At 39.4% G+C, this 26,099-nt stretch overlaps 1 protein-coding gene across 7 annotated transcripts in view; it reads right to left on the minus strand.

Annotated features, from left to right (window-relative positions):
• The window catches only part of ADAMTSL1 (ADAMTS like 1), a 755,614-nt gene that overhangs the window by 461,948 nt on the left and 267,567 nt on the right, over positions 1–26,099 (minus strand). For 4 of the 7 annotated variants that reach the window (XM_029201839.1, XM_029201842.1, XM_029201838.1 and 1 more), the window contains exon 1: positions 6,796–6,991. The exons of 1 other annotated variant lie outside the window; for it this stretch is intronic. In XM_029201839.1, coding sequence (XP_029057672.1) covers positions 6,796–6,858 — 63 coding nt within the window. In that variant the 5' untranslated portion in view covers positions 6,859–6,991. Of the gene's footprint in view, positions 1–6,795; positions 6,992–26,099 lie in introns of those variants that run through there. 2 more of the 7 variants (XM_029201841.1, XM_029201840.1) reach the window with 1 other exon arrangement.

Raw genomic sequence — 26,099 nt, forward strand, 5'->3', positions numbered from 1 at the left:
CCCAGATGGCCACACTCTAAAACCAGGGCTCTTTCCTGACACCTGGACACCTCCTAGAAAAATGTATCAAAGATGATTGAGACTAGATATACTCAAGAAGTATGTCTTACTTTATAAGTTCTGTTTGTTTTTGTGTGTGTGTGTGTGTGTGTGTGCACGCGTGCATGAGTCTGTTCCCCTCTCTGTCACTTGTTCACTGCTTTATTTTCTGACATCTCTGGAGCTGCATTGGTGTTGTGCCTCAGTTTCTGCTTCTTGGTATCCTTTTCTGTTTTCTTTGCCTTCCCCTTGGGTCTGTGTGGTTCTGTGTCCTTGGCCAGGTTGTGTGGTCCTGTTCTGCTCCATGGGATTCCAACTGTTTACCACAGCCCTGCCTTTTCCACCCCCCTTATTTCTTACTGCTCCACCCACTCCTGGATTTTGTTTGAAAAAAGGATTTTCCCATTTTTCCACATACCTGCAAGTACTTAGAGAACTCTAGGTATACAATAAGTTGCAAACCACAAAGACTAAACCACCATTAGGGTGACATGGCATGTCCTTATTTTAATTTTTTCGTATAATAAATGGAAAGTGGTATTGGTACTTACTTATAAGCATTCATTTCATCTAAATGTGAAGCAGTGTTATTTAAAAAGGTTTTCAGTATGACAAAGAACACCTTCCCGCAACTATCAGTGTTTTAACACAACGAGGGTTTATTGCTTGCTTGTGGTTAAACGAATGCTCACAAATGTAATTCTGTGAGACTGGCTGGCATGGTGGTGTGGGGCTCTGCTCCATGTAGCCATTCAGGGATGAGGCCTTCCATTCGGTGGCTTGACTATTTTCTAGAGTCTTGAAGTTCTTTACTGGATCCTCTGCATCCAGCAGGTGTATAAAGAGAGTTCTTGCTTACTTGGAGGATTATGTGGGAGATGTCAGGCCTAGAAGTGCCATATGTCACTTCTAACGACATTCCATTGACCAGAACTCAATCATACTGCACCAACTAATTACAGAGAAAACTGTGAAATAAAGTTTACCTTTGTGCCCAGTAGTAAAAAGAAATGAATTTTTGGTGAATCCACAACATTATCTCTGCTATAATGAGAAACTTTCAAAAAAAGATATGAAACATGCAAAATTCATTCTAATTAACAATGGCAAAAAGGATCTTCATTCAATTGTTTTTCATTGTGTGGAGAGAAAGAAAAACAGAGTATGTATCTTCTCTTTTGAATGTATTAGGCTTATTGATTTGGTCTTGCTGAAACCAGAATTGGTGAAATGCTTCACATGTGAAATGGATGTTCACGTGTTCCCCTTGCTACTTGTGCTTTACCCTTTTCTTATATTTTCTTACCAAGTCATTCATATTCATCCATTTATTCATTCATTCAACAACATTTACTGAGACCAGGCATTCTGATAAAGGTAGGAGAAACACGTCACTCCCTCTGCTGTCACCCACAACCTTGTTGACTAGACAAAAACCTAAGTACAGTATGAGAAATAAATACAAGGAAGCACAAGAACTAGAAGAAATTACATTTAAAAATATTGTCAAGAATACAGTGAATTATGTACGCCTCTGACAAACAACTACTAAATACTGACTATACACTGGTGGAATTTAGGGTGGGGTAGTCAAACAAAAATGACGGTTTTTCTTCAAATAAAGGTTACAACTGAGATAAGTTACTGAGATAAGATATATTTCTATGACTGGAAGAGAGACTATTAACAAGTATAGGAAACTATTCAAACTGATTTAGAAATACTGAGCTTCTGGAAATACAACAAACAAAAAGCCAGAGGTCACTGTTGTCTGCAGACTACTACCATTGGGACATCTACACACAGCCAGAAAACGTCTAACTGCCCTACATGCTGGGTGCTCCCAGTTAGCAAAGTCCCTGGGAGAAGAAACCAGAACAGTTAAGCTTTATTCAACGTAGTTTTTAATCTTGAAGTTCAGGAATTGGGGAGATTTAGTCATTTATTTTTGAGCTCATGGAAAGAAGGGGTTGATAGCAACAGCATACCCAGTTAGCAGGCAGGGTCCCCACACAGCTGTGCTGGCCTATTTCAATTAGGATCCTTTCGGACTTACATCACCTCTGCTATGCCAGTCCTAAGCCGCTCGTGAGCCAGTCCTGCCAATCAAGCCAAAATTCAACCACATGGTATAGCTTTTATGATGCAGACAGAAGATGACATGAACTTGTCTCATTCTGGTGAAAACACAGTTTGAAGCCAGCTCTCTAGATGAAGAAAATTAGTAAAAACAGCAAGACTCTCAAACTTGATTTAGACACATTTTCCTGTGATTATCTCAACATGCTTCACCAGTAGGTTATTCATGATGAGTCAAGGAATGCTCTCACTCAAGAAGAGACTATGGTCCTCCTGCTACAAAGAGGTCACTTCTGGGTCACTCTACTCAGGAGACCCCAAGAAACAGTAGAATATGCACAAGGAGGGAAGGGTAGAATGAAACTTACATAATTAGACCTGGAACCTAAAATAGACAAATTAAAAGCAGAGCTGTCACTTGACCAAAAAAACGAGATATATACATGAAGTCAGAAAACCCCGAACATGTGGAGAATTAGAGAATCATGGGAGTCTCTTTACATCCTTTGCTCTCTGAATTTAGTTCACAAATGGTTACGATGCCCGTATATACAACACACTCTACCGGGTTCTGGGGGAAATGCAGAAATTCACAGGACTCTGTGTTTTTTCCTGAATGAGTTTAAGATTATATTTTGATTAAGCCATAATAAAGGGGAGAACCAAAATACCAAACCACGTTTCATGCAAACATAAACCCTGTGCAAAATGGACCAACCAACTGGGTTAAAAAAGGAGTAGCAAGGACGGGTGTTAACCACACCTCACTGATTAAAATTGCACATAAAATTGCACAATGTTGTAAAGATATAAGAATAAACTCTGTGCGCTCCTAAGTTTGAATAATAGCCTACCATGTGGTCTGCTAGAGATTTGCTTTCCATTTTATTCATACATATGGTAAAGGGGAGCCAACATGTATTAACACTCCTATAAATGCACAAATACATTTATTTATTCATTCTTTCTTTCAAAAGTCTTTAATACATCCACAGAGTCTTTCAAGGAGAAACTTGTCTGGTGTAACAAGATTCTTTTGTAGTTCACTAGTGACCACTATTGGACATACTTCCCTCAACTTATATGAAGCCATAGAACCGGTTCACATGACAATAATAACGGGGCCCACAAAGTCGTCCTGAAACAGACTGAAATGCTAAAAACAGGAGAAAATAAAAATGTAGCTGACCAAGGCTAGACAAAAAACGTCACAAAAACATGAAGTTAATAATGTTTAAAGAAATGCCTCACTACGTTCTCCAGATGTACATGAAATATCCTTAAGCTTGACTTAAAGACAATGTAGGCATAAGAGTAAGAAATCGATGTAAGCAGTTACAGAAAGGTGTTTGTGCACGCACATGGACGGACACACACACACACTTACTGGAGCAGGCCACAGTCTGCTGTAAATAAGGGATTTAACATTCATTCCACAAGCTAATGGTGCTTCTCGCCATCCAAGATAGATCCACTGAGATAATAGTGGAGGAGAGTGCCAGAGCGACCAAAGGAATGGGCTATTGTGTCTGACTAGTTTCCACGTATAAATTAGTGCAGAGAAGAAAGAGAAATTCAACAGAAAAACACATGTACTTTATTATAATTCTGAGTGCTACCCTTGCAACTGCCACAATAGCAGGCGAAGCAGCTTAAAACCACTTAAAAGAAACAAAAAGCAAATGCAAATTTGATTAAATGCTTTTCTGACAAGAAGTGATTTGACTTCGAGTTGGGATGGACACATATGTCAATGGCCGGTCATGGTTTTTGCCACATTCCTTTTGAGCTAAACAATTGGGACAAAGGAGGGAGAAGGGAAAAGGGGAGCAGGGTGGGGAGATGGGGAAGGTTGGGTTATGTGGCTTACTTTGACCTGAATATCAGAATAAAATCTCTTGCTCAGCACTACTGTCCTACTGTGTCCAGAGTAAAAAAAAAAAAGTCTACGATGTTTGAGCTTTGCATGAAAATGTGGGTGGTGACCAAAAATAGATATAAAAGACACAGGCACTTCATTGTCTCAGGAGTAATGCTCCAGTGGGAAAGGGTTTTGGTAAAACTGAGGGTGAACAGCATACAATATTTGTATACACTCAGGAACAAAGTCATGATACAGACGATTCTGCTATCAGTGATATGAAGGCTGTTTTGAAGTAGAAACTGGGCTTTGCCACTAAACAAACAGGCTGTTTTCCAAGTAAGTAAAAAGGAATCTTTAAAAATTGCTTAAATTAATTCTAAGAGTAGACAGACTCTTATAATGTATAAAACAATTATAGGAAAAACAAGCCACCCAGTTCAATTTCCTGATCCAGACAAAAGGTTGAGCTGAAAATGTCACACTTCCGGTTCTAAGTCAACTACTGATCAGGCTAGACGTCACTTTCTCTTGGGCCAATAATTTACTTTTGGCCCCAAAGCTAAATGGGACAGTGAATGAGCACGTGTGACAAGTGCCCTTAATGCTGTACACATCTTTATTGGCCAAGATGAGGCAAAAAGCCTAAATACCTCCGACAAAGACTACAGACCAACCTGTGTCATTTCTTCCATCACGGCTAAACATTTTACAACCACAGTACAAAGCAAACAAGTTATCTTCTCTCCATTATTTCACCTTTGAGTTCAAATATAAGCTTTTTTCCTTATCTGTAGAATGGGTTTAAAGATGCTTTATTTGCAAGGTTATCGTGAAGATTCACTGTAATGCTTTTCAAACAACTGGCCTCGTGTTTGGCACATTCAGACACACAGTACACGGCAGGTACTACTAACGCTGTTATTACTCTGCACAGGGATGTATCTTGGCGCTCACCAGGCAGTCCTTCTTTTCTAGCCTAACTCTCAGAATCCAAATTCATTTAAATACAGGTATAAAGCAAACCTGGGTCTTATTTCCTTTTATCCTCATAATACAATTATTGTAATTTAAACGAAATGTTATGTTTCAAATCTGAAATAAGCAAACACTCCTTCTTATCCATATAAGCATCATTATATATTCAAACACATATATGAATATTCAAGATATCAAAGAGAAATATAATGCAATTTACCCAGTGGGTAGCAAAACAATCTATGCCTGAATGGGAAAGTTTTTCCAAAGTATAATGAGATCATACTTCTTTATGAAGATACCAGAAAAGTACTGTGTACCGGTAATTTGCTTCATGATGTAATTAAATGCGAAAATAACCCCTGCTTTTAAAAAAATACAAAGAGGGAAAGACGAGGCAAACCAATGGCGTGTATATAAGTAACACGTCCCACATGGAAAAAATGAGACACCTTTCATAAATTGCTTGCCCCACTCGTCATAAAGCACACCTAAACATTCTGCTTTTTATATTCCTCAGAACAGCTAAAAACGTACAGTCCATTCATACTTAAAGTTCAGTTTGCATTTAAATTTCTATGAGAACTTGAAAACATACTTCTATATTTACAGCTTTTGCAATGCAGCATTACGACTTCTTGGCTACAATGATGCAAATCAGAAGTGGAATTGTTAACATATTTAATCACTCTCTGATGAGGAGCCTTCCTGGAGTTTTAAAATTTGTGCTTAAATAGCTTGCTCCCCTTCTTCAAAATTATAGTGCAGATCAAATTTGTCAGAGTCTAACCGGAACAAACATCCCTTCATCTTCGATGAATCAATGCAACCTATACATGCGTTGCATTTTTCCCTTTTTCCCTTCTTGCCTGGTTACCTTCTGAGGAAGGGCTGGCTCTCCATAAATGCGACAGGGAGAGCTACAAGCACGTTTGTTTGGACTCAGTGTGTGCAAATTTTGGAATCAAACCTTCAGATGAGGTTTACGAAGCTGCCTGCCCAGAACACTCTGGTTTTAAAAAAATGTGCATTGCTATTAATATTTTGAGTGTAGATTTTTTTTGGACAGTAAAGGTTCATTTTCTGCCCATAAAACCAAGTATGAGTCACAACGGAACATTTACTTCGAGTCAAAAATGCAGTGTGTGCTGATGTTCCAGAGCAGAGCATCTTATCACTGGGACTGTGGAAAGAAGCTGCACAAAGAGTCAGCACTTTCTTCTTTTTCAAGAGCAGATCTGACATCAAAGACCATAATCCTCAATTCATAAATACTAGCATTAACTTGTATCCGCAGATGACTTGCCGTAATTATGAGCTATAATCTGGGTTGGCCACAGAGAGGCTTTCATTCCCTCTTTTACCTGTTTCCCTAGCACATGTGCACAGAGGAAGGAGGACCCATAAAAGGTAGTGGGGGAAAGCCCCTCACAGCCCATCCTTCAAAAATATTCGAGGAACACTTCAGTGAGTGAGTTTGATTTCAGGACATCTGTTACCTAAATTCCAAGCATGCACACCACCATTTATACAGCCCTCAGCTCACAAACTCCATGCAGTATGTCCCACAGTTCATGTCTCAGTATGTCTCAGTATTCCTAGTTACCTCTAACTAATCCCACAAAGTCTTGCAGACTTTATTTTGCTTGGGAAGTTGGGGTTAAAATTCTGCAAGAAGCTTTTTTTTTTTTCTTTAAATCATGTAAATTATTTTACCTGGCGTTTGAAGAGAAAGATATACACAGGCACACACACTCACATACACACACGTACATACCACCACAACAGCACCCAGACTAAATGGCCATAGCGATGTATTGAAATGAAAAGGCATTTACCAGGAGCAGGAAAGCCAGAAAGAGGAGCGGTGTGCCAGGAGTTGCCCGACGGCAGCATTCCATGCTTGGATCCTTGCCGGAATCCGAATCGGACACTGAATAAGCTGCTAAGTGCTCCTCTGCCTGCTGTCACATCCAGTACTGGTGCTAACACTCCAGTCCTGCCTATCCGCTTCCATCAGCCCCGCTCACATTTCCTGACTGAGGGGTGGGTGGGTGGGTGGATGGGTGGGGGGTAAGCTGAATGGAATCTCTCTCGGAGCCGGCAGCCAGCCAATCAGGCTCCTGCTAATCAGACATGCTGAATAACAAAGCCAGGGGGACAGAGAAAGTGTAACAGTGCGAGCGAGAAAGGGAGGAAAGGACGAAAAGGAAACGAGAGCGGAGGAGCACGCAGCAGAACCAGAAGAGAAATGCAAACGATGCAGAATTGCAAAAGATGAAGCAGAGCCCTGTGCTGTTAACTAACCTGGTTAGTTCTCTGTGAGATACATTTCTATTTGTGCCGTTTGCTTGTGCTGGTGCCTGTTGCTTTGTAAAGTACAGTAGCTCCCTGTGACTCTGTATTGTTCCATTCAGGAGAGAAACTTAATCCCTGTCAATATATAACATATGCCATAAAGGGAAAGAACCACGGACAAAAACTGACTTAATGTGCCCTTTAAACGCGTTCTGTACAACTGCTTTATGCCTCTTCCATAAAGTTCCTCTTTATTTTCCCCCTTGACTTAGAAAAGGGAGACTGTATAAAATTTTGAAAGTTCCTCACTAAGCCTAAATAGAGGCATAAGTTACTTTGTGTAGTAATGACTTGATTTGAAGGAGAAGAAAAAAAGCAGGTTACTTCTTTGTAAAGTGACAATTTAAAATAGGCCAGGTTTACGAAAGCTCAAGGCACAATTAGAAATTTAGATCCCCTGTTTAAAAAGAAGCCCTTAGCAAAGACTCTTGAGATGTGTGGGGCTGAAATTTGGGGTTAAGGAACAGCCTGGTCTTGACACAGTGCCAACTCTCAACTACGGGCTTTAGCAGGAGGAGGGAAAGAAAGGGTGAATTAAATCCTCAGTTAATCCCTAAACCTTCTAACCAACAGTTTCAGCCTTTTCCTTATCCACGTCCTTTATCAGAGCTGCTATAATATAGCAGAAAAGGCTGGAGGGAGTTTTACCTCCTTTTCCTTCTACTGTTGCAAGAGGTTGGATGAGGAGATGACCGTCCCCATCCAGTGCAGCCCTGGAGGAAGTACTGATGACCAGTGAAATGATGACGGGGCCAGGCCAGCAACAGCAAAGAGAAGGTCAGGAAGCTTCTGAGTCTGGTTAAACCACCAGCAAGCAAGATTGAATTCTAATAGAGGGGGATTTTATTATAGTTTTAGAAAAGTGTCAAGTGTCAAACAAGGATGCCTTTCACCTTATCTGTGAAGGAAATCATTGAATTTTTGAAAGAATGAAATAGCAAACTTGGCCTTACATTTCCATAGGGGTGTCACCAGGAAATTCTTCCTTTGTAGATCTCCTGATAGCCCAGAAATATACAGGGTGAAGGTAGAAGACATTTAGAATTAAGGTTCTTTCCTTTCATTGGTAAAAAAAAAATACTGACAAGAGGCATGAAACGCTCAAATATAGAAAACCTGATCAAGCCATAACAGGCATGTGAATACAGGCAGCTCTGCTTCTATACATACCTGCAGTGCTGCTTTTCAAAAAGGTGGAGAAAAGCAGGTTGTTCAACTTCAGGTTACGTACTTCATATGGAATATCAATGAAAGACAGAAGAGCTTTAAAAATCCCATTTTCAACCTATTAGGAAAGTCAGGGCATATAAGGATCCACCTTTTCCCCCACCTAGAAAGATGGATAGTACAAATCCACAACAAAGAGGTCCTCTTCTTGAAGTATGCTTTTCCCATTCAGAAAGATTAGTTTTACAAATCTCTCAAAAACTAGCTAATGCTCACAAGCTAAAGACTATTCAGGAGGAGATGTAAAAATGCTTGACCGGCAGTATCTGAAATCTTCATCATATTAAAAATGGCTTGATTCAAATAAACTTTCACACATAAGCTGTGTTATATATCTCTCTTTTACACACTGGAACTTTCAGCTACGGGTTTTCTTCTTCTATCAGTGTCAGTGGCTAAAGAGTTTCAACTCGTTCTAAAACATGGAATATTTTATCTAATACCACTTCCTCCCTCTTCACACATAAACATCATTCATCAGGAGGATCCAAAGGGAAGAACAGGTGGTGGGAAAAGGAAGGGTAGCAAGAATGATTATGATACAGTGCCATTTGTAGCAGAATAGATAACAAGTTGCCATGGTCAAAGAATAATCGGTAGCCACTTCTATGCTAGTCTAGATTCCTTCCTGCTTTGGAAATAAGCACTGGCTAGATATTTTGAGTCAGAGGTTTCTGCCTTGAGGTTTGATGAACATGTCAATATCCAGCAAGGTAGTCACCTTAATGAAGTCACTGAATAGAATATTTTTAATTCAAGCCCTCAGCCATATGTTGAACGCTCACAGGATGCCCACCACAATGTGTCAAGCTTCTGGCCCCTTTGTGAGTAGCGTTTCCCTTCCAGAGAAATGAGGAAAAGCAACTGTACAGTCAAGCATTACACCCTGCAGTGCAAATTCCCTGCTGACTGTAATTTCAGAAAAAGAAGAACAAAATCAAGTTGCGTTATGGTGATTGGGGTAAGTTTGGGGGATGAGTTAATTCTGATAAATTTCCAAAGTTTATGCACTCTCCTTAAAGTTTACAAAATGATTTTATACCCACAATCTCATTTGACTTTTTTTTTTTTTTTTTTTTTTTGCGGTACGCGGGCCTCTCATTGTTGTGGCCTCTCCGGTTGTGGAGCACAGGCTCCGGACGCGCAGGCTCAGCGGCCATGGCTCACGGGCCCAGCCGCTCCGCGGCATGTGGGGTCTTCCCGGACCGGGGCACGAACCCGTGTCCCCTGCATCGGCAGGCGGACTCTCAACCACTGCGCCACCAGGGAAGCCCTCATTCGACTTTTTTGACTACTTGCGAAGTTGGCTAAGTACTCACCCAATTTTCTATATTTGGAAACTGAGGCTCAGAAAAGTTAAGTGACTTACCTTGGGCCTCACTGGTTAGAAATGGCCTTTGAACAGGGTCTTCTGACTCTAAATCACTTTCATCTCATATACATATATGTAAATATGTATGTACGTGTAGGTATGTATGTGTATACGTGTGTGTGTATGCAGGTATTGACAGTAGTGTCCTACTGGTTGGAGGGGGACGTTTACAGTAAAGGCAAAAGAACAGAAGGCAGGCTACCCAGGTTTTATGGTGGGTATATGTCACCTGACAATGGAAAGCATCTTATTTTAGTCTACAACTCCTCTGTCTCCCATCTTTGTCGTTTCTAAAACCGTTTTCAGTGCCAAGGAAAAATAACATAAAAGCCTAGGTAATTGAGATCCATACTAGCAGCAGCCTGGGAAGGGCCTCTTAGGGCATCTGAGCAGGGCGTTGGCCACGTTCCTTTCTTCCTCTCCAGGTATCTAAATGAAAGCCGTCTGCCAGTGTCTGAGCACCGGCAGCTGCCGCCGCAGCTGCAGTGGTGGTGGCCCCAGCTGCTGTAATAGTGGTTACGGGCCCCCTGCACAATATATTAGGTGAAATGAAAGCAGAAGCAAGAGAGAGAGTATCAGAGCTGTCTGAAGCATCATTCCAAATGGTATGGATTTAACAATACTTAATTTAAAAAACACCAGCTTGGACAGGAGCAAGCTGTTAACATTCAGCGTGCTTTATGGCAGGAAAGAGTGAGCTCGACTCTCGGAATTTCTCTCCCCGGGGAGAGTGCCTTACAGTGTTCACTCCGGAGCCACCTGTCTCTTCCTGAGGCTGGGCCTTCTCGCTTGGCCCTCTAGCTGTAGTAACTGTTGTCAAGACAGGGCAGAGGGTCTTCTGGAAAGAACTCAGAGGTGGGAAGTGATGGCGAATTGGGTAGGGCCTCATCTCCCCTCTTGAAGGAGGTGGCTATGGCAGCACCCAAGTCTTACTATCCTCACGGGCATGTGTGGAAGTGGTTTGATTCCCCTGGCTAATTCTGAAAATTAAAGAGAGGAGAAACAAAGTGAGGATGAATGAGATCAAGCTACTGGAAGCCGACTGCTAGTCTCAGGGGCAGAGCTGGAACTTGAGCGGGGGTCTGTACGATTCACCTAATAGCCATTTAACACCCAAGCAACTGGAGCATTCGTTACCATTTTCAAATCATCTTTCACACGTGACCTAACGTGATATGAACAGAAACTCTATCAGGTAGAGAGTGATTACTATCCTCAATTTATCGATGGGGAAACTGGTGCCCTTCTTGATAAGTGGGTTCGTCATAGTTACTTATTAGCAGGTGGGAAATTGGAGCTCTATGTAAGGTTGTTTGACTTTCCTCTGGACAACTCTCTGAGAAGTTGACGAAAACAGCTACAGTTATTGAGAGTCTCCCACATGCCAGGCCCTGTTCTAAGTCCTTTCTATTTATTATTTCATGTAATCCTCACAAAAACCCTATGAATAGGTACGCATTATCCTCATATGGATGTTATTTCAGGTAGATTAGCTGTCAACATTCATCACCCAGTGCCTTCTTGAAACGCAGAGGCCGGAAACCTAGAAACTACATTCCCCAGACTCCCTTGCAGTTAGCATACCGGATGCAGTTTTTTCTTTTAAAAGGGCAAAACATCTATACAATTTGAGGAGAAACCAGAGTATATGGATGCAGTTTAGAGTTGGCCACTCGGGAGCACTCCCATTAAGATTTGGAAGGCGGAAGTGAGGCAGAGACCACGCTTTGCTCTCTGTACTTGTAAAAATGGCTACAGAGCAATGTGGCTTGCCTGCAACCACACTAATCAGTCATTACTTTTGTGGGTGTCAAGAGGCAGGCCTGGGACATGCAGTTTTTTAGCTGGATCAGAGAAGGGGGTGTGTGGCTATGCAGCCCTTGCATTTCCACTGAGCAGGTGACTTCCTGGCTATGGAAGGGGCAGCAGCTCCCTTGGTAATCTTCAACTGCACAGTAGCACGAGAAGCTTCAGAAAGCTCAAACTAGTCTTTTTCACTGACAATTCCAATTTTCTGTGAGTTAACTAATACCTTATAACACTTCCTGCTTAAATTAGCAAGAGTAAATTCTGTTCTCTTTACAGAAACCTAGACCGATTCTTTAACAGAGGAGAAAACTGAGGCATGAAGAATTAAATTACTTGTCAAGATCATATACCCAGAGAGGGGAAGGCCCAAGATCTGAACTCAGGTCGTCTCTGTTCATAACCACTAGACAGCACTGCCTCTTTGTAGAGCAAAGGGCCACAGGAGTTCAGAGAAGGGAGAGGTCATTGCTGGTCTGAGGACTCAGTGAGGAATAAGAATCCAAATGGAAAAAATAGAAATTGAAAAAGACCTTGAGATCTAAGGAGACTTTTAGGGATGCAAAGAAAAAGGGAAAGGCTGTGCAAGTGAAGAGAACCCAGTAAACAGAGAGAAAGCAGGGACATAGGAGACCCATGCTTGACTCACGCTGACCCGCTATTTCAGGCTGCTTATAGGGTAAAGATACGTTTTTTAAATTCTTTGTCCCATTGTCTCAGATCCCATACTCAGTGATCTCCCCCTACAAAGTGTCTAGCACTGCACGTTACATATGGAAGGCGCGCGACGAAATTTAAAATTTGATTTGACTCACCTCTCGCTTCCTGAAGCACTAGGAGCCTCTGCTTACATCTCTTCCTATTGTCTACAAGGCTTAATTCAGGGCTTCTCACACTGTAGGGACTTGGTCAGAATCTGTGACCCTGGCCAGCAGCAGAGAAAAACTCTAGTGGCTGCTTTGTAGAGGGGAAAGAACCCAGAATTTGGAGCCAGATGGTCCCAGCTGTTCTAGTTACTACCAGCAGGGCTCTAAGGACATAAATTGTTGAAAGTCCCTGAACCCACTTTTCTGTTTGTTTGGTTTTTGTTTTAAGCTGTTAAATGATGAGACTACTGTTCAGGACTGCAGGGCTGTTGTGGGCAGTGGAGCGAGGGGTTTGCAGAGTCTGGCTCAGAGCTTGGTACTAAATAAGAAATCGATAAATCTTTACCGAGTTAGGTGGTGGCTATATGAGTATCCATTGTACATGTCTTTCAACTATTCTGTGTGCTTGAAAATTCTAATAAAATTCTGGGATAAAATCCTTATCATAATTTAGATTTAATTCTAGGACACCCTCCTCCCTGGAAAAAACAAACAAACAAACAAGCAAGCACACTGATTAACAGAGCACTGAACTGCATTGGGAGGATGGAATTATTCATCACCTTCAAACTGGTGGTTCTTGTTCTTCCTTTTTCTACATTGCTGGGGTTACATCATGGATCTCAGAGACTTGTTATTGAATTAGAGTCAACAAAACACTTATTAAGCACCTACTGTGTGCAAGGCATGATAAATAGAGAATTCTGGCAACAGACAAACTGTCTTTCATCGCCTTTTTGACATAGAGAGACATCAGTTTAATCTTCAAGGTTTGAATTATGGTTTTAATAGTCACATATTAAACCCAAGTGTAATATATAAATCCAAGGCCCTTGATTCTTAGTTCAGTACTATTTCCATGACATCATCCTCTACAGATAAAATAATTATCCCAGAGCCAGACAAGAGGTGAAGGGGTGTGAACAGATTTATAGACAATATAGAGACAGCAGGATTAAAATGCAAAAGCCAAATTCCTCAGCCTGGCATTCAAGGACCTCCCTGACCTGCTTCCTGTCCCAGGATAATAGAAAGTCATGCTCCAGACCAATTGAAATACCTGATTTACTCCAATACTCCAAATCCTCCCACTTCTGTATATTTGTTCATCCTGTCCCTTCTGCCTGGAAGATCCTTCCTCCCACCTCTGCTTCTCTAAAAATCCTTTTTATTCTTTAAGGTGTAGACAATGTCAGCTCCTCCACAAAGCCTTGTACATAATGGGCATTAGATAAATATTTGTTAAATTAATACAGGCATTAATTAACATATGCTATGTCTACAGATACGGTAGCAGGAAAAAAGAAAAACAAGAGGAAGAAAAGCAAGCAGAATTACAAAAGAAAAGAAAATATAGTCTCTAAAATCTAAGGGAAAATGTAGATGACATTTGAAATAAAATTTGCATTTCAGAACAGCAATTAAACTATGGAAAAATCATAGAACTCTTCCTCTAAAATAAAATAGATCATTGTGCAGCCTTCAATTTTATTCCTATTATATAGCTTGCTGACACCAGCTAGAGGCATAGTTTCTCTGTTAAGTTACAAAGATTATCTCCTATCACAATGATAAATACTGTCAAAGAAATATCCAAAACTATCATATAGTGAAATACAAAAAAGAGCCTCTAACTGAAAATAATTTATAATACAGTTTATTTTTTCAGTTTCTGAAAAGGACATGAGGTTTGTGGGTAAAACTGGATGTTTTCTCTTTCCTACTTGAAAATGTGGTAGGTCTTTCTTTGGAAGACTTTCATGAGGAATATGGAACTTGGTAAGCATAGCCAAAGGAGGAAAAAAAGGATAACAACATAGAGAATTGAATACAAGCCAACAACAACAAAAACATGACTAAAATGCAGGCGTCCTGAGGGGAAAATAAGAGGTGTGATTGGCAGAAGCAGGTAAAAGAATTCAGAGATTTATCTTTTTCACATGTGCATTTCCTAGAAGTTAAAATCCAATATTGGTTTCCCAGCACAGAAACTAGTAGTTATGGAAAGTATACGGTTCCAAGGCTAAAGGGGAAAACCCCCCCTCCTTAGACATGATTGTAGAGTGGAAGCCAATCACAGAAGCCTTTGGGGGCAGCTGGAAGGCACACAAGTCCTAGCCTGGAGGTATGTTTGCATTTAAGGCCAGAGAGCGAAGGAGGGAAATTTGCTACATATCACTTGACAATACTCTGAGGAGTAATGCCAGTGGGGGCACATCTAGGATGTACAAAATAAAGAGGCAGCAAGGTCCAAGGCACACGACTATGCAGGTTTTGTCATGGTCTGCTCTAGAGAGGTACATTCTAATCAAAATGGTCACACAGTCCTAGTTTTGGGTTTTGGTGTTTGGTTACATGTCTTTCCTTTGCCCCCCGCCCCAGCTCTCCTTCTGTGGCCCCCTCACTTTCTATCAGTTGGACTGGGATAGAAACACTCTTGCCGGGGACTTCCCTGGTGGTGCAGCAGTTAAGAATCTGCCTGCCAATGCAGGGGACATGGGTTTGAGCCCTGGTCCGGGAAGATCCCACATGCTGCGGAGCAACTAAGCCTGTGCGCCACAACTACTGAGCCTGCGCTCTAGAGCCCGCAAGCCACAACTACTGAAGCCCGAGTACCTAGAGTCCGTGCTCTGCAACAAGAGAAGCCACCACAATGGGAAGCCCGCACACCACAACAAAGAGTAGCCCCTGCTTGCTGCAACTAGAGAAAGCCCGTGCACAGCAACGAATGGATAAAGAAGATGTGGCACATATATACAATGGAATATTACTCAGCCTTAAAAATAAACGAAATTGAGATATTTGTAGTGAGGTGGATGGACCTAGAGTCTGTCATACAGAGTGAAGTAAGTCAGAAAGAGAAAAACAAATACCGTATGCTAACACATATATATGCAATCTAAGAAAAAAAATGTCATGAAGAGCCTAGGGGTAGGATGGGAATAAAGACACAGACCTACTAGAGCATGGACTTGAGGATATGGGGAGGGGGAAGGGTAAGCTGTGACAAAGTGAGAGAGTGGCATGGACATATATACACTACCAAACGTAAAATAGATAGCTAGTGGGAAGTAGTCGCATAGCACAGGGAGATCAGCTAGGTGGTTTGTGACCACCTGGGGGTGGGAGGGAGGGAGACGCAAGAGGGAAGAGGTATGGGATGGGAACATATGTATACGTATAACTGATTCACTTTGCTATAAAGCAGAAACTAACACACCACTGTAAAGCAATTATACTCCAATAAAGATGTTAAAAAAAAAAAAAAGACCCAACACAGGCAAAAATAAATAAATAAATAAAATACAAATTAAAAAAAAAAAGAAACGCTCTTGTCAGTAGCATTGTAAATAGAATGGCTTTGAAGCAGAATGTTCACTGTAATCATATACATTTACTTCCGCTCTCACCATCTTGGTTTTTAAACTCTAGCCTGTATTTTAAAGGAAAGAATATTTTAAATAACCTATTTGTGGCAGAAATATTAAATAATATCTGTCATTCTTTTTCTGCTTTGGTAATGAATACACAGTACCACCCAGAAAAGAGACATTTCCGAGCCTCTCTTGCAGCCATGTGTGACTATGTGACAACATTCTCATTAAGGAGATGTAAATGGAGGTCTTGGGTACAATTCCAAGTAATGCCCTTAAAGAAAAGAGCATTTCCTCCTTCACTCTTTCCTCCTTTTTGTGGCTGGAATGATGACGAGAAGGCTGGAGCAGCCATCTTGGACTGAGATAACCTTAAGTGGGTGTGATGCCCCAGAGACAGGGTCCTGACAACCTGACACTCTGGAATATCACAGTGCTCCTGGATTGCCTACCTCCAGACTTCTATGAGAGAATGTGTTTAATACAACAGGTACGTTTTAACACAACTTATGGAGGGCAGGACTTTGCAAAACTATCAAACAAATAGAGGCCAAGCTATACAGTATAGTCCTCTGTCAGCTTAGACCATCAGAAAGCTACAAGCCTGGCCCATTTCATACTGGTCTCTTTCAGAACTGCCTTAACAGTTCTCTGAATAAACATTATGCCCCTGGATTTGACTAATGGCTAACATAGAAGTGTGTATATGTGAAATACTCTTGAGATCTTGTAAAATTATCTAGGACAGTTTTGCCTATATAGATCAATTATATAAGAATTCCCATGGCAAATTCTCAGCACATATTGGTCAAGTACAAAAAGCATGTCTTTGACAGGCTGGTATGTTTTATCTTTTAGTTAATGAGAGTAATGTAACTCCCTGAGTTTCCATCTTTGCTTTAGCTACTAGGAAGCTCAGAATAAAAATTTGGCCTTAGGGTCTAAATCTTTCCTCAGCCTATGGTTTTATCTTTTTTCCTTGATTTTCACATTTTAAAAAATCTCATGTAAGTGGCTTGGGTTTTGTTTTGTTTTGTTTTACACTGCAATTTTATTCTAAACAACTTTTCAATGTGTTTGGGAGCTCGCTATGCACCACTCTGAAGGAGATGGTGGAATAAGAGAATGATTTTGTGATGATGAAAACACTGTTTTTCCTTATCCTTATGGGGACTAAACTCATTTTTGTTACCATCATGATTTATTAAGCTTTCCAAGCCTATTCTACCCTTGCTAAGGTTTACATTTTGCTATCTTTAGTTATTTGGAGGAACTTTATAGTTATTTAAGAAAACTTATTTGAACTGTATTATTCTTTCTTATATGTTACTTCCATTGGTATAATGCCATTCAAATGGAAAAATTAGTTTCCCCCAAATCAAATTTAATATCTTAGTAGAATTCATAGAACAATACTACAATTTCATTTGTAGAGGTTCTATTAATCAAATTTTAGACTTAGCTGAAATGATTTTCTACTATTACAGACGATGCATATGGGGGAGAGGTTGGCCATGTCCCAAGTCACCTGATTTACTGGACAATGTACTATTTCCATCTGGTTCTAGTTGACTCAGTTGCTCAGAGCCTCAAGTTAGTGAAGCTTGGGGTCATGAGGGCACTCTTGCCATACACTGTACAAATATATTACTGGTCTCAAGAAGGCTAGGAGAAAGTTAATGAATCAATTCCAAATCATCACTACAATTAAAAGAAAGAACAACAGCAACAAACTACTCAAACTAGACTGTAAGCCTTGAAAGCAATGTCTGTGTCGTGTTTGTTCATTCCCAACCTTTGGCACAGCTATCTGGCACACAGTAGGAGTCCAATAAACATTTGCTGAATATATGAATTAAAAAAGCACAAGTTTGATTCCTCAAAAAATTAAACATAGAATTACCGTATGATCCAGCAATTCTACTTCTGGATATATACCCAAAACAAATGAAAACAGAGACTCAAACAGATATATGTGTACCCATGTTCACAGCAGTGTTATCCACAACAGGTAAAATGTAGAAGCCACCCAAGTGTCTGTTGATAGATGAATGGATAACTGAAATGTGCTTTTCACCACATTTACATATATACATAGAACTTACATACAATGGGATATTGGATGAACCTTGAAGACATGACTGATTCCACTTATATGAGGTACCTAGAGTGGTCAAATTCACAGAGACAAGTAGAATGGTGGTTGCTGGGAGCTGGCGGTAGGGCAGAAGTGGAAAATTAATGTTTAATGGGTATAGAGTTTCAGTTGGGGAAGGTTAGAAAAATTCTGGAGATGGATGGTGGTGATGGTCACACAATAATTTGGATGTACTTAATGCCACAGGGCTGTGTTCTTAAAAAATGGCTAAAATGGTGAATTTTAGGTGATGCGTATTTACTACAACAAAAATTTTTAAGGAACAGAAAAAAGAATATGAAAGAAATGTTAATTTACCTGTGTAAAAGCAATCCCAATGAAAGCCCTGATATGAACTCCTAATCCTTATAACTGGGACTCAGTGTGACCATGGATATATTGAACACTGCCTGATGACTAAATTTCCTATAAGTTAAGAAAATAAAGCGAGCACAAGCTTTACCAAAGCTACATCAAAAATGCCACCCTCACTCAAAAGGAAAGCAAATATTAGGGAAGTATTTCTCTGGACTAAGTTTTCACATATGTAGATTAGATTTGGTTCTCTCAGTTTAAATGTAAATGAGGCTGGACTCCCAGGGCCTGTGCACTCCCAGGGCCTTTGCACTCTTCCTGTTGTCTCTCGAACCTTCTCCCTCTCATTCTTCTACTGATTCAACTCCAAGGGTTCCTCACTTTCATCTTAAAAGTTCCTCAGAGAGGCCTTCTTAGATCTGTCAATCTAAATTGGCTTTTCCTGTTGCTTGTTTTCAATGCTTCTGGCACAGGACCTATCACAGTTCACAGTTCTTATTCATTTGTATTTATATTTATTTGTGTGATTACAATTTTAATGTCTCTCTCTCCCTCATTAGATTGTAAGCTTCATAAGGGCAGGAACCATGCCGGTCTTGTTAACCACCACATCCTAGTATCTAGTACAGGGTTGAGCACATAAGTAAGTGTTCAATAAGTACTTGCTGAATGAATCAATTTATTTCTAAACAAAAGTCTTCAAAGACATTGGTACCACTCAATTTCTTAAGCTGAGTAATGGATAATAGGCACTTTTTAAATACTTCATACACATATACATGTATTAATTTATACCTATATTATGTATACCTTAAACACACACAGACTTTTTATATATGTGTGCATTTATAAATTTACTTTTATTTTATTTATTTCTTTATCTTTACATTTATTTCCCAACTGTTAATCAATGGGCCAAGGAAGTTGAATGTTATTTCCTTGTGTTTACTCCCTTCCCTGCCTGCTATCTCAAAGACCATTATTGTGGTTCAGCATCTTGTTCTAGTTCTCCCTTCTCTCAGTCCCGAGGTCTGTGTTTGACAGGTTAAGACAAGTAGCTCATTGCTTTGCAAATGAATGCAATTTCATTTCTTCTTTCAATCTGGGATACCAGTTTAATAATGATACTGGTTGGGTAGATTAATAAAAAGGCAAGGAAAATTCATCTACTTCTACCTTATATATGGACAAAAATGATGTACTGAACATGTCCATTAGTAACGATATAAGAACCAAAATGATACAGTTTGCTCTCCAAATCAAAGAGAAAAAGATGATGCACATTAAATATTTTTATCATAATAATCTTTTTTGATATAGGTTAAAATCTCATATTTAACAAAATTTGATTCTGATATTTACTAAAATCTGCACATTTGTGTATTATGTTTCTTAGAACTAACATTTATTTTGCTTATTCATTATGCCACTTTTTTTTGAAACACAATATTCCCTTTGAGGATGAGGTATGGGAAGACTTGTCTTAAAAGTTATACTTACTAAAAATTAGATTGGAAACAAGTATTTAATTTTCCTTGCAGAATGACAATGTATGATATCTTTAAATGGCCAATATTACCACTCATAGGCCAACATAATGTTTTTAGGAAAAGTTGGCAAAAGCAATTTGTGGTGCCATTTGCTTTAGCATTCTATATTTCTCCTTCTTTTGGAGGGTGATTTCCATTGAAACGTGAGTTTGCTCATCGTAGACAAGGATGTCATCCACCATGTGTGTTATAGCCGAATAGGTCTGCTGTTTAGACTTCAAAGTGTTATCCTGGAGACTTCCGTGGATGATCCAAAGTAGTATTTTCACAGGTCTGTTCAAGGAAGAGCTTACTTTTGCAAAGAATGAAAGCCATGAAAAGAAGCTGCGGGTAGCGATGGTACCCAGGTGTAAAACCTGCATGTATACCTAGTAAAATTTGGAAATTGAATTCACTCTGCTTCAGATTTCATTTTACCCCCTATTAAATCAAAGTACGACACAGGCATCACAAAATCTGCCATAAATAATTCTTCACAACCGTCTGCTTCACTTTGAGTGCCCTGGACTCTCTCCAGCCACAAAACATGGATCTACTTTTACCACTAAAGGGGATAGTTCCCCCTCAGTTAGGCCTGAAGAAGTTGAAACTAAAAAGGAGCTTGTTGTTGAAGCAGTTACTCTGCGTGCCACATCTTATACAACAAACAAACAGGAGTTTCACCGTGGAGCTAGGCAAGTCCTTGAAAATCTTGACAAGATTTACAAATAAGACACGGTGTTTATTTATTACTTTAAAAACTTTCCATTGTGCTCTCCTTGGTAATGTAATATGATGTATATTTTTGCCAAGAATAGGGTGTGGTTGCTCCGTGGCTTAGCCGATCCTGAAATGTCATGCTTAAGACTTGAGTCAGAAGATCAAAACAATGCAACTCTGGAAGGAGAGTGCCAACAGTCTTCCCACTTCTGCTAGATTCAACTCTATTCGAGTTGGGAGCATTAGAAGGTTTTCTCGTTACTATGTCTAGTCATGACTCCAAAAATATTCTCGGCAAAGCTGGAATTTGGTACTTGCTTGCTTGTGCATTATAAGGATATCTTCTCTCCCTGCAGCCCGATATCCTCCAACATTCCTTCTATTCCTCTTTTCCATCCTTGTTTCTTTGTCAATTATTGCTGGTTAATAGTATCATTCTTGCAGGGGTTAAAACCAAATGGGGAGAATCGTACTTAGGGATTGCTCTTCAAAACACCCACCAATGTGGGCTAATGAGCTCACAACTTTTTAGATAACCCAATGAATCCAACTTCTTAAACACTCATCTCCTTAGTTCTGTTGGAGATTTGGGAATCAATTTTTTTCTTTTTTAATTTGACATAGTTCAATACTTTCCCAAGGAGTCTGATGAACTAAGCCAGATTGGGGGGCGGGGTTCTCTACTCATCATAGGCCCTCCTGGTATGTAACTTCCCTGAGTGCAGAGACTTGGTTTTTCCCATTCACTTCTGTAACTTCAGGGTCTAGAATAGTGCTTGACAGAGCTAAGGTAGTCAGTAAATATTTATTGAATTAATGAATAAAATAACTAGTGAGGTAGGGTTCAAAGTACAACAGAGGACTTGAAGTCAAAGGGTCTAGGTCCATGCCAAGAAACTACAGCAAATATGTCCAATAAAACACTAATAAAGTCTGTCCAACGAAATACAAAGGACGCATTGTTTATGAGGTCTGATTTCCTGGATAACATAATTTGTAATATAAAAAACAAGCATTTTATATTTCACGATAACATAAGCTGCTTGAAAGCAGATCTACATTCTCAAATAATATTTGATGAATGTCTAAATAATGGAAAATCCATGCCCACAAGACTATTGTCTCAAGCAGAAGCGTGTAAGTCTTCTCCAATTCAGTTATTATTTCTAGTATTTCCATAATACTAAAAAACTTAGTCTTGTGTTACTTCCTAAAACATAAAATTTCTGTTTGTTTAAAATATATCTGCTCATGGCAGCAAATAACTGTTTTTTATAATACTGTTGATAAGGGAACGAGACTCATGCTCTGAACTCCTCAGAATGGGCATGGGAATATTTTTGTCATAAAATCAAAGGGCTGGACTAGATTTGCTAAAGTCTCTTCCAGCTCTAAAATTTTATGACTCTGGATTAAAAAAAAAAAAATCACCCATGGGAAGTAGTGTCTTGGTAACTCACTCAGAACGTTCATTGTCATTGGACAGATACTCCTCACTGATTCAGCATATTCTGCCTCAAGTCTTGCTCATAGTATGTGAAGCCTCGATAAAGTCTTTATCTTTTAAGGATGCTCTGGAAATCTTGTGAAATAAGCTGAGGAGAGCCTATCATGAACCATAACTGAGTTTGAGAATTGATGCCCCAATAAAAGAAGACACCAAATGTCATGAAAGGTTAAGGCCAAACTATGTAAAGTGATCAGATCTCATGTTCAGTCCTCTGCAGAATGGTTAAAGCATTATTTTTCAACTGGGGGTAGTGATTCACTAATAAGTCATGAAATCAATTTAGTGTGTAACAACCAGCATTAAATATAAAGGGGAAAAAAAGTAGTTGTTCAGAGTAGAATAGAAAATATTGAGTGTGTCTCCTATAGTAAGGGTAAATATTATTTGGTGAAACTTTTATTTCAGGGGTGTGTGTGTGTGTGTTTCAGTATAGGTGCATGAGTACTAGGTCACCAGGTACAATGTACTTCTTCCTGTAGGACACATTCAAAAAAGCTTGAGAACTATTGGTTTAAATGGAAACAGCCTTTTAAAGTCTCTTCAAATGCTATAATTACTTCTATGAAATCCTGAATATCTCATGGGCATCCTTCGCAATCACAGAAAAGACGTAAGAGTTTGAATAGAAAGGTTTCTTTCCTCAGAGGAAAGAAGTACCAAACTAACCCACTGATTTTGAACACCAGAAGCCTAAGTCTATGACCAGCCTCTTCCATCTAATGGATCTGACTGGAGACACAAGCGCATCCCGTTTTGTCCCTGGTGGACGATGGATGTTACCTATGCCTGAGTGTAATTAAGCCTGAGTTAGAGTACAGGCCAAACAAAGGATTTTTTAAAAACCATTTGGTGGAAGCATAATATTCATACAGAAAAGTGCAAATAGGAAATTGTTTTCCATCCTGAGGGGAAAGGAGAGGCCCTGTAGTTTTCTTCCACTCCTCTTTCTCCTTTGGCATCCTGTATTTCTGTCTAAAGGATTTCTCAGAAGCCACAGTGGCTTCTGGAGGACAGGGAGGGGTATTCTAGCAGTGGAAACACCTCCTCTGGAAATTTCTCTTTTCTTCTAGGTGTATGTTTATACGTCTATAAAACTTTTTTTCTTGTAATTCAATTTTACTTTAAGTGATGAGTCAGTATTTCCATTTCCTTTTATTTATCAAAACTTTTTTCTTTAAAGTAAAACCTCGAAGTTAGCTCAATAACTGGACAGTGCACAGCACCCTAACATAATAAGTAATTACGTACATAAAGTATATGGAAAAATAAAAGTTTTTCATAAGGACATGGAGTTTAAAGATTGTGAAGTGTGGTAAATAGGGGTTGGGACAGTTTCTTTTAAAAACCATACATACAAAATAAATGTTTACTGAAGGGCTAGTGTATGTCAGGGACTGTTTTAGATGCTACAGGATGAATGAGACCAGCAGATAAGATCCCTGATTTTGCAGTGCTTACTCTAGTCAGGGGGAAAGGTATGAAAAAAAAATTAAACAAAAAAAATGAACGGGGTAATTTCAGATAGTGGTAACTGTTATGATAAAGAGAAAGCAGGAGTGACCTCATGGTGGAGTTGGGGCACAGAACTGAAATTTCACTGGTCCCTGAAGGGACCTTTGAACCAATATCTCAATGAACAAGAAGGTAGCCAGAGTTTCCAGGGACATTAAAGCAAGTAGGTGTGAGCACTGATACTTAGTTAGCCATTATTTTAAAAGTCTTTCGACTTGAAAAGAAAATGAAATAGACATGTATTAACTGAAGAAAAGAAATCTAGGTAGTAAAAGTTGTTCAGAGATGTTTATTTTAAATGGATCCATTAGGTACTAAGGGAAGGGCCTCCACTTACCATCGCACAAGCTGTAAACGATGCCCCTGGAGTTCTGGAAATGGCACGCCTGAAGAGTGCAGCTTGCAACCTTGGTGGCCTGCTAAAGAGATATCATGTATCCCAAAAGGCAAATCTAGCTGACCAAGCAATCAAGAGTACCACGGGTGAAACTTGCAACTTGTTAGCGCAGGATTTCCAACATGGCAGGAAAAGTGTGCACCCACCAAGCTCAGGATAGTGGGTTTGTTAAGCAGGAAGGCCTCTTCGGTAAAACTTTGCTACTGTCTGAGGAATAGTTATAGGCTCAATACTCTCAGAGGAGTATGGAAAACTTGAAGACTATTCAGAGGAAGTCAACAAAGATGATTAAGAATTGAATAATAGGGCCTCTGAGAAAAGGTATAGCCAAACTGGAATTACTTAGCTGGGATTATTTATCTTGGTGAAGACACATCCAAGGTGTGGCTTAATATGGCCTTCAAGAATATGAAAGGTAATCGTGACTAACTGTTCTTTATGACCTTTATGAAGAGAACAAGTTGAAATGGGAGGGCTTTTAGTTAGAGACAAGAATTTTTAGGTTAGAAACTATCCAAAACAGAGTGAGTTGCCTAGCAAGGATTTGGGGTCTCTTTCTTTACAATAGGGGCTATTTCAACCCCTTCCACATGGATGGGTTTGGTGACCCTTGCCAAGTTCAATGTAAAATGTTGTGGGTATATGTATACACATGAACATTTTTTTTTTTCTGGGAAGAGGATTGGTAACTTTTATTAGATTGGATCCATGCCTAAAAATGCTTTTAAAAAATCGATTATATTCTCATCTGCTTGGATCAGCTGAGGAACACTTTGTCTGAAGAAGGAGAGTAGGCTAGATGCCCTTTCAGGTTTGCCTAGCATCTTATAAGCTGCTTAGGAGGCTTGGAGACCTGCATGCATGGCTGCTCTAAAACTTTTTTTTTAATTAGTAGTTTAATGTTTGGTTTTAAAAATTACCTTTAAGTGAAAAATGCACTTAGGAATAAATATAGGGATACTTGTCATAAAACTAGAGAGTAAGTGGTACTTCTCAGGAATAGTACCAACTTAAAAAAGGTTTGCAACATAGGAACAAATGGGAGAAAGGTATTCTGTGGAATATTTAAAACATATGGTTTTTGTTTGTACTTCTTCCAAATGTTTGAGAAAAGTGAACAACTTGTACCTGTATACAATCATGACTATGAATGCACTATTTTGTTTTAACAAAAAATGTATTTATAAGCAAGCAGTAAAACACTGAAAGAAATCATAATGTTAATAAGTAGGAGGCTATCAGGTTCCGTATTAAATTTCTCATACCTAAAGCTTACTTTGCAAAGAACAGTCATTTTAACTTGATGGATTAAACAGTTTTCGATATAGCATAAATTTCAGAGATCCACAAGAAGTGATTAACAAAAATCCTAATCAATCAGGGATGGAGATAATATCCACATACACCCATCCCTATGAATTATGCAAACAGGAAAAATGGCAGCATCACTGAAACAGGTGAAACGCAAAATTCTATTTTGTTCTTACCTCCATGTTTGAAGCAATAATAAAAGGTAGAAAGTTTATGAGGCCTAAAAAAACTCATGTGTGTCTCTGAAGTACATGTGGTTGATTTTGCATAAATTTGCCATCATTTTTTATTTGATCATCAGTAATCGTTTCTTTGTATAAAGTAATTATTTTATGAAACACAACGAAATCTTAAATTCTCATTCGTTCTGGCTCCATTATTTAAAAAATGGGGAATAGTATACAAACTAGTAGAAAAACGGAGAATCAGAAATAATGAGAGAGAAGATGGGATTAGAACTCTCTTCTCTGGATTCTTGGTCTGGGAGCACAAAGTGTGAGCCTGAGTTGACAGAGTAACAGCAGAGAATGATAGGTACATATACTCCTAGGGCATATTTGACACATTTGCAGCAAACCTTTGGCCTCCATCCTTTTCAGACTTAAAGGAGAGTTGCATGCAATAAAACAACAAGTTCAGATACAGTAAATTAATAATACATGGAGCTGAAAATTGTAAGGTTTCGTTTCTGGGGTAGCTAGATAAACA

The sequence above is a fragment of the Monodon monoceros genome, unplaced genomic scaffold (genome assembly GCF_005190385.1).
Source record: "Monodon monoceros isolate NGI ecotype Baffin Bay Population unplaced genomic scaffold, NGI_Narwhal_1 Super_Scaffold_5, whole genome shotgun sequence".
NCBI classification, from domain to species: domain Eukaryota; kingdom Metazoa; phylum Chordata; class Mammalia; order Artiodactyla; family Monodontidae; genus Monodon; species Monodon monoceros.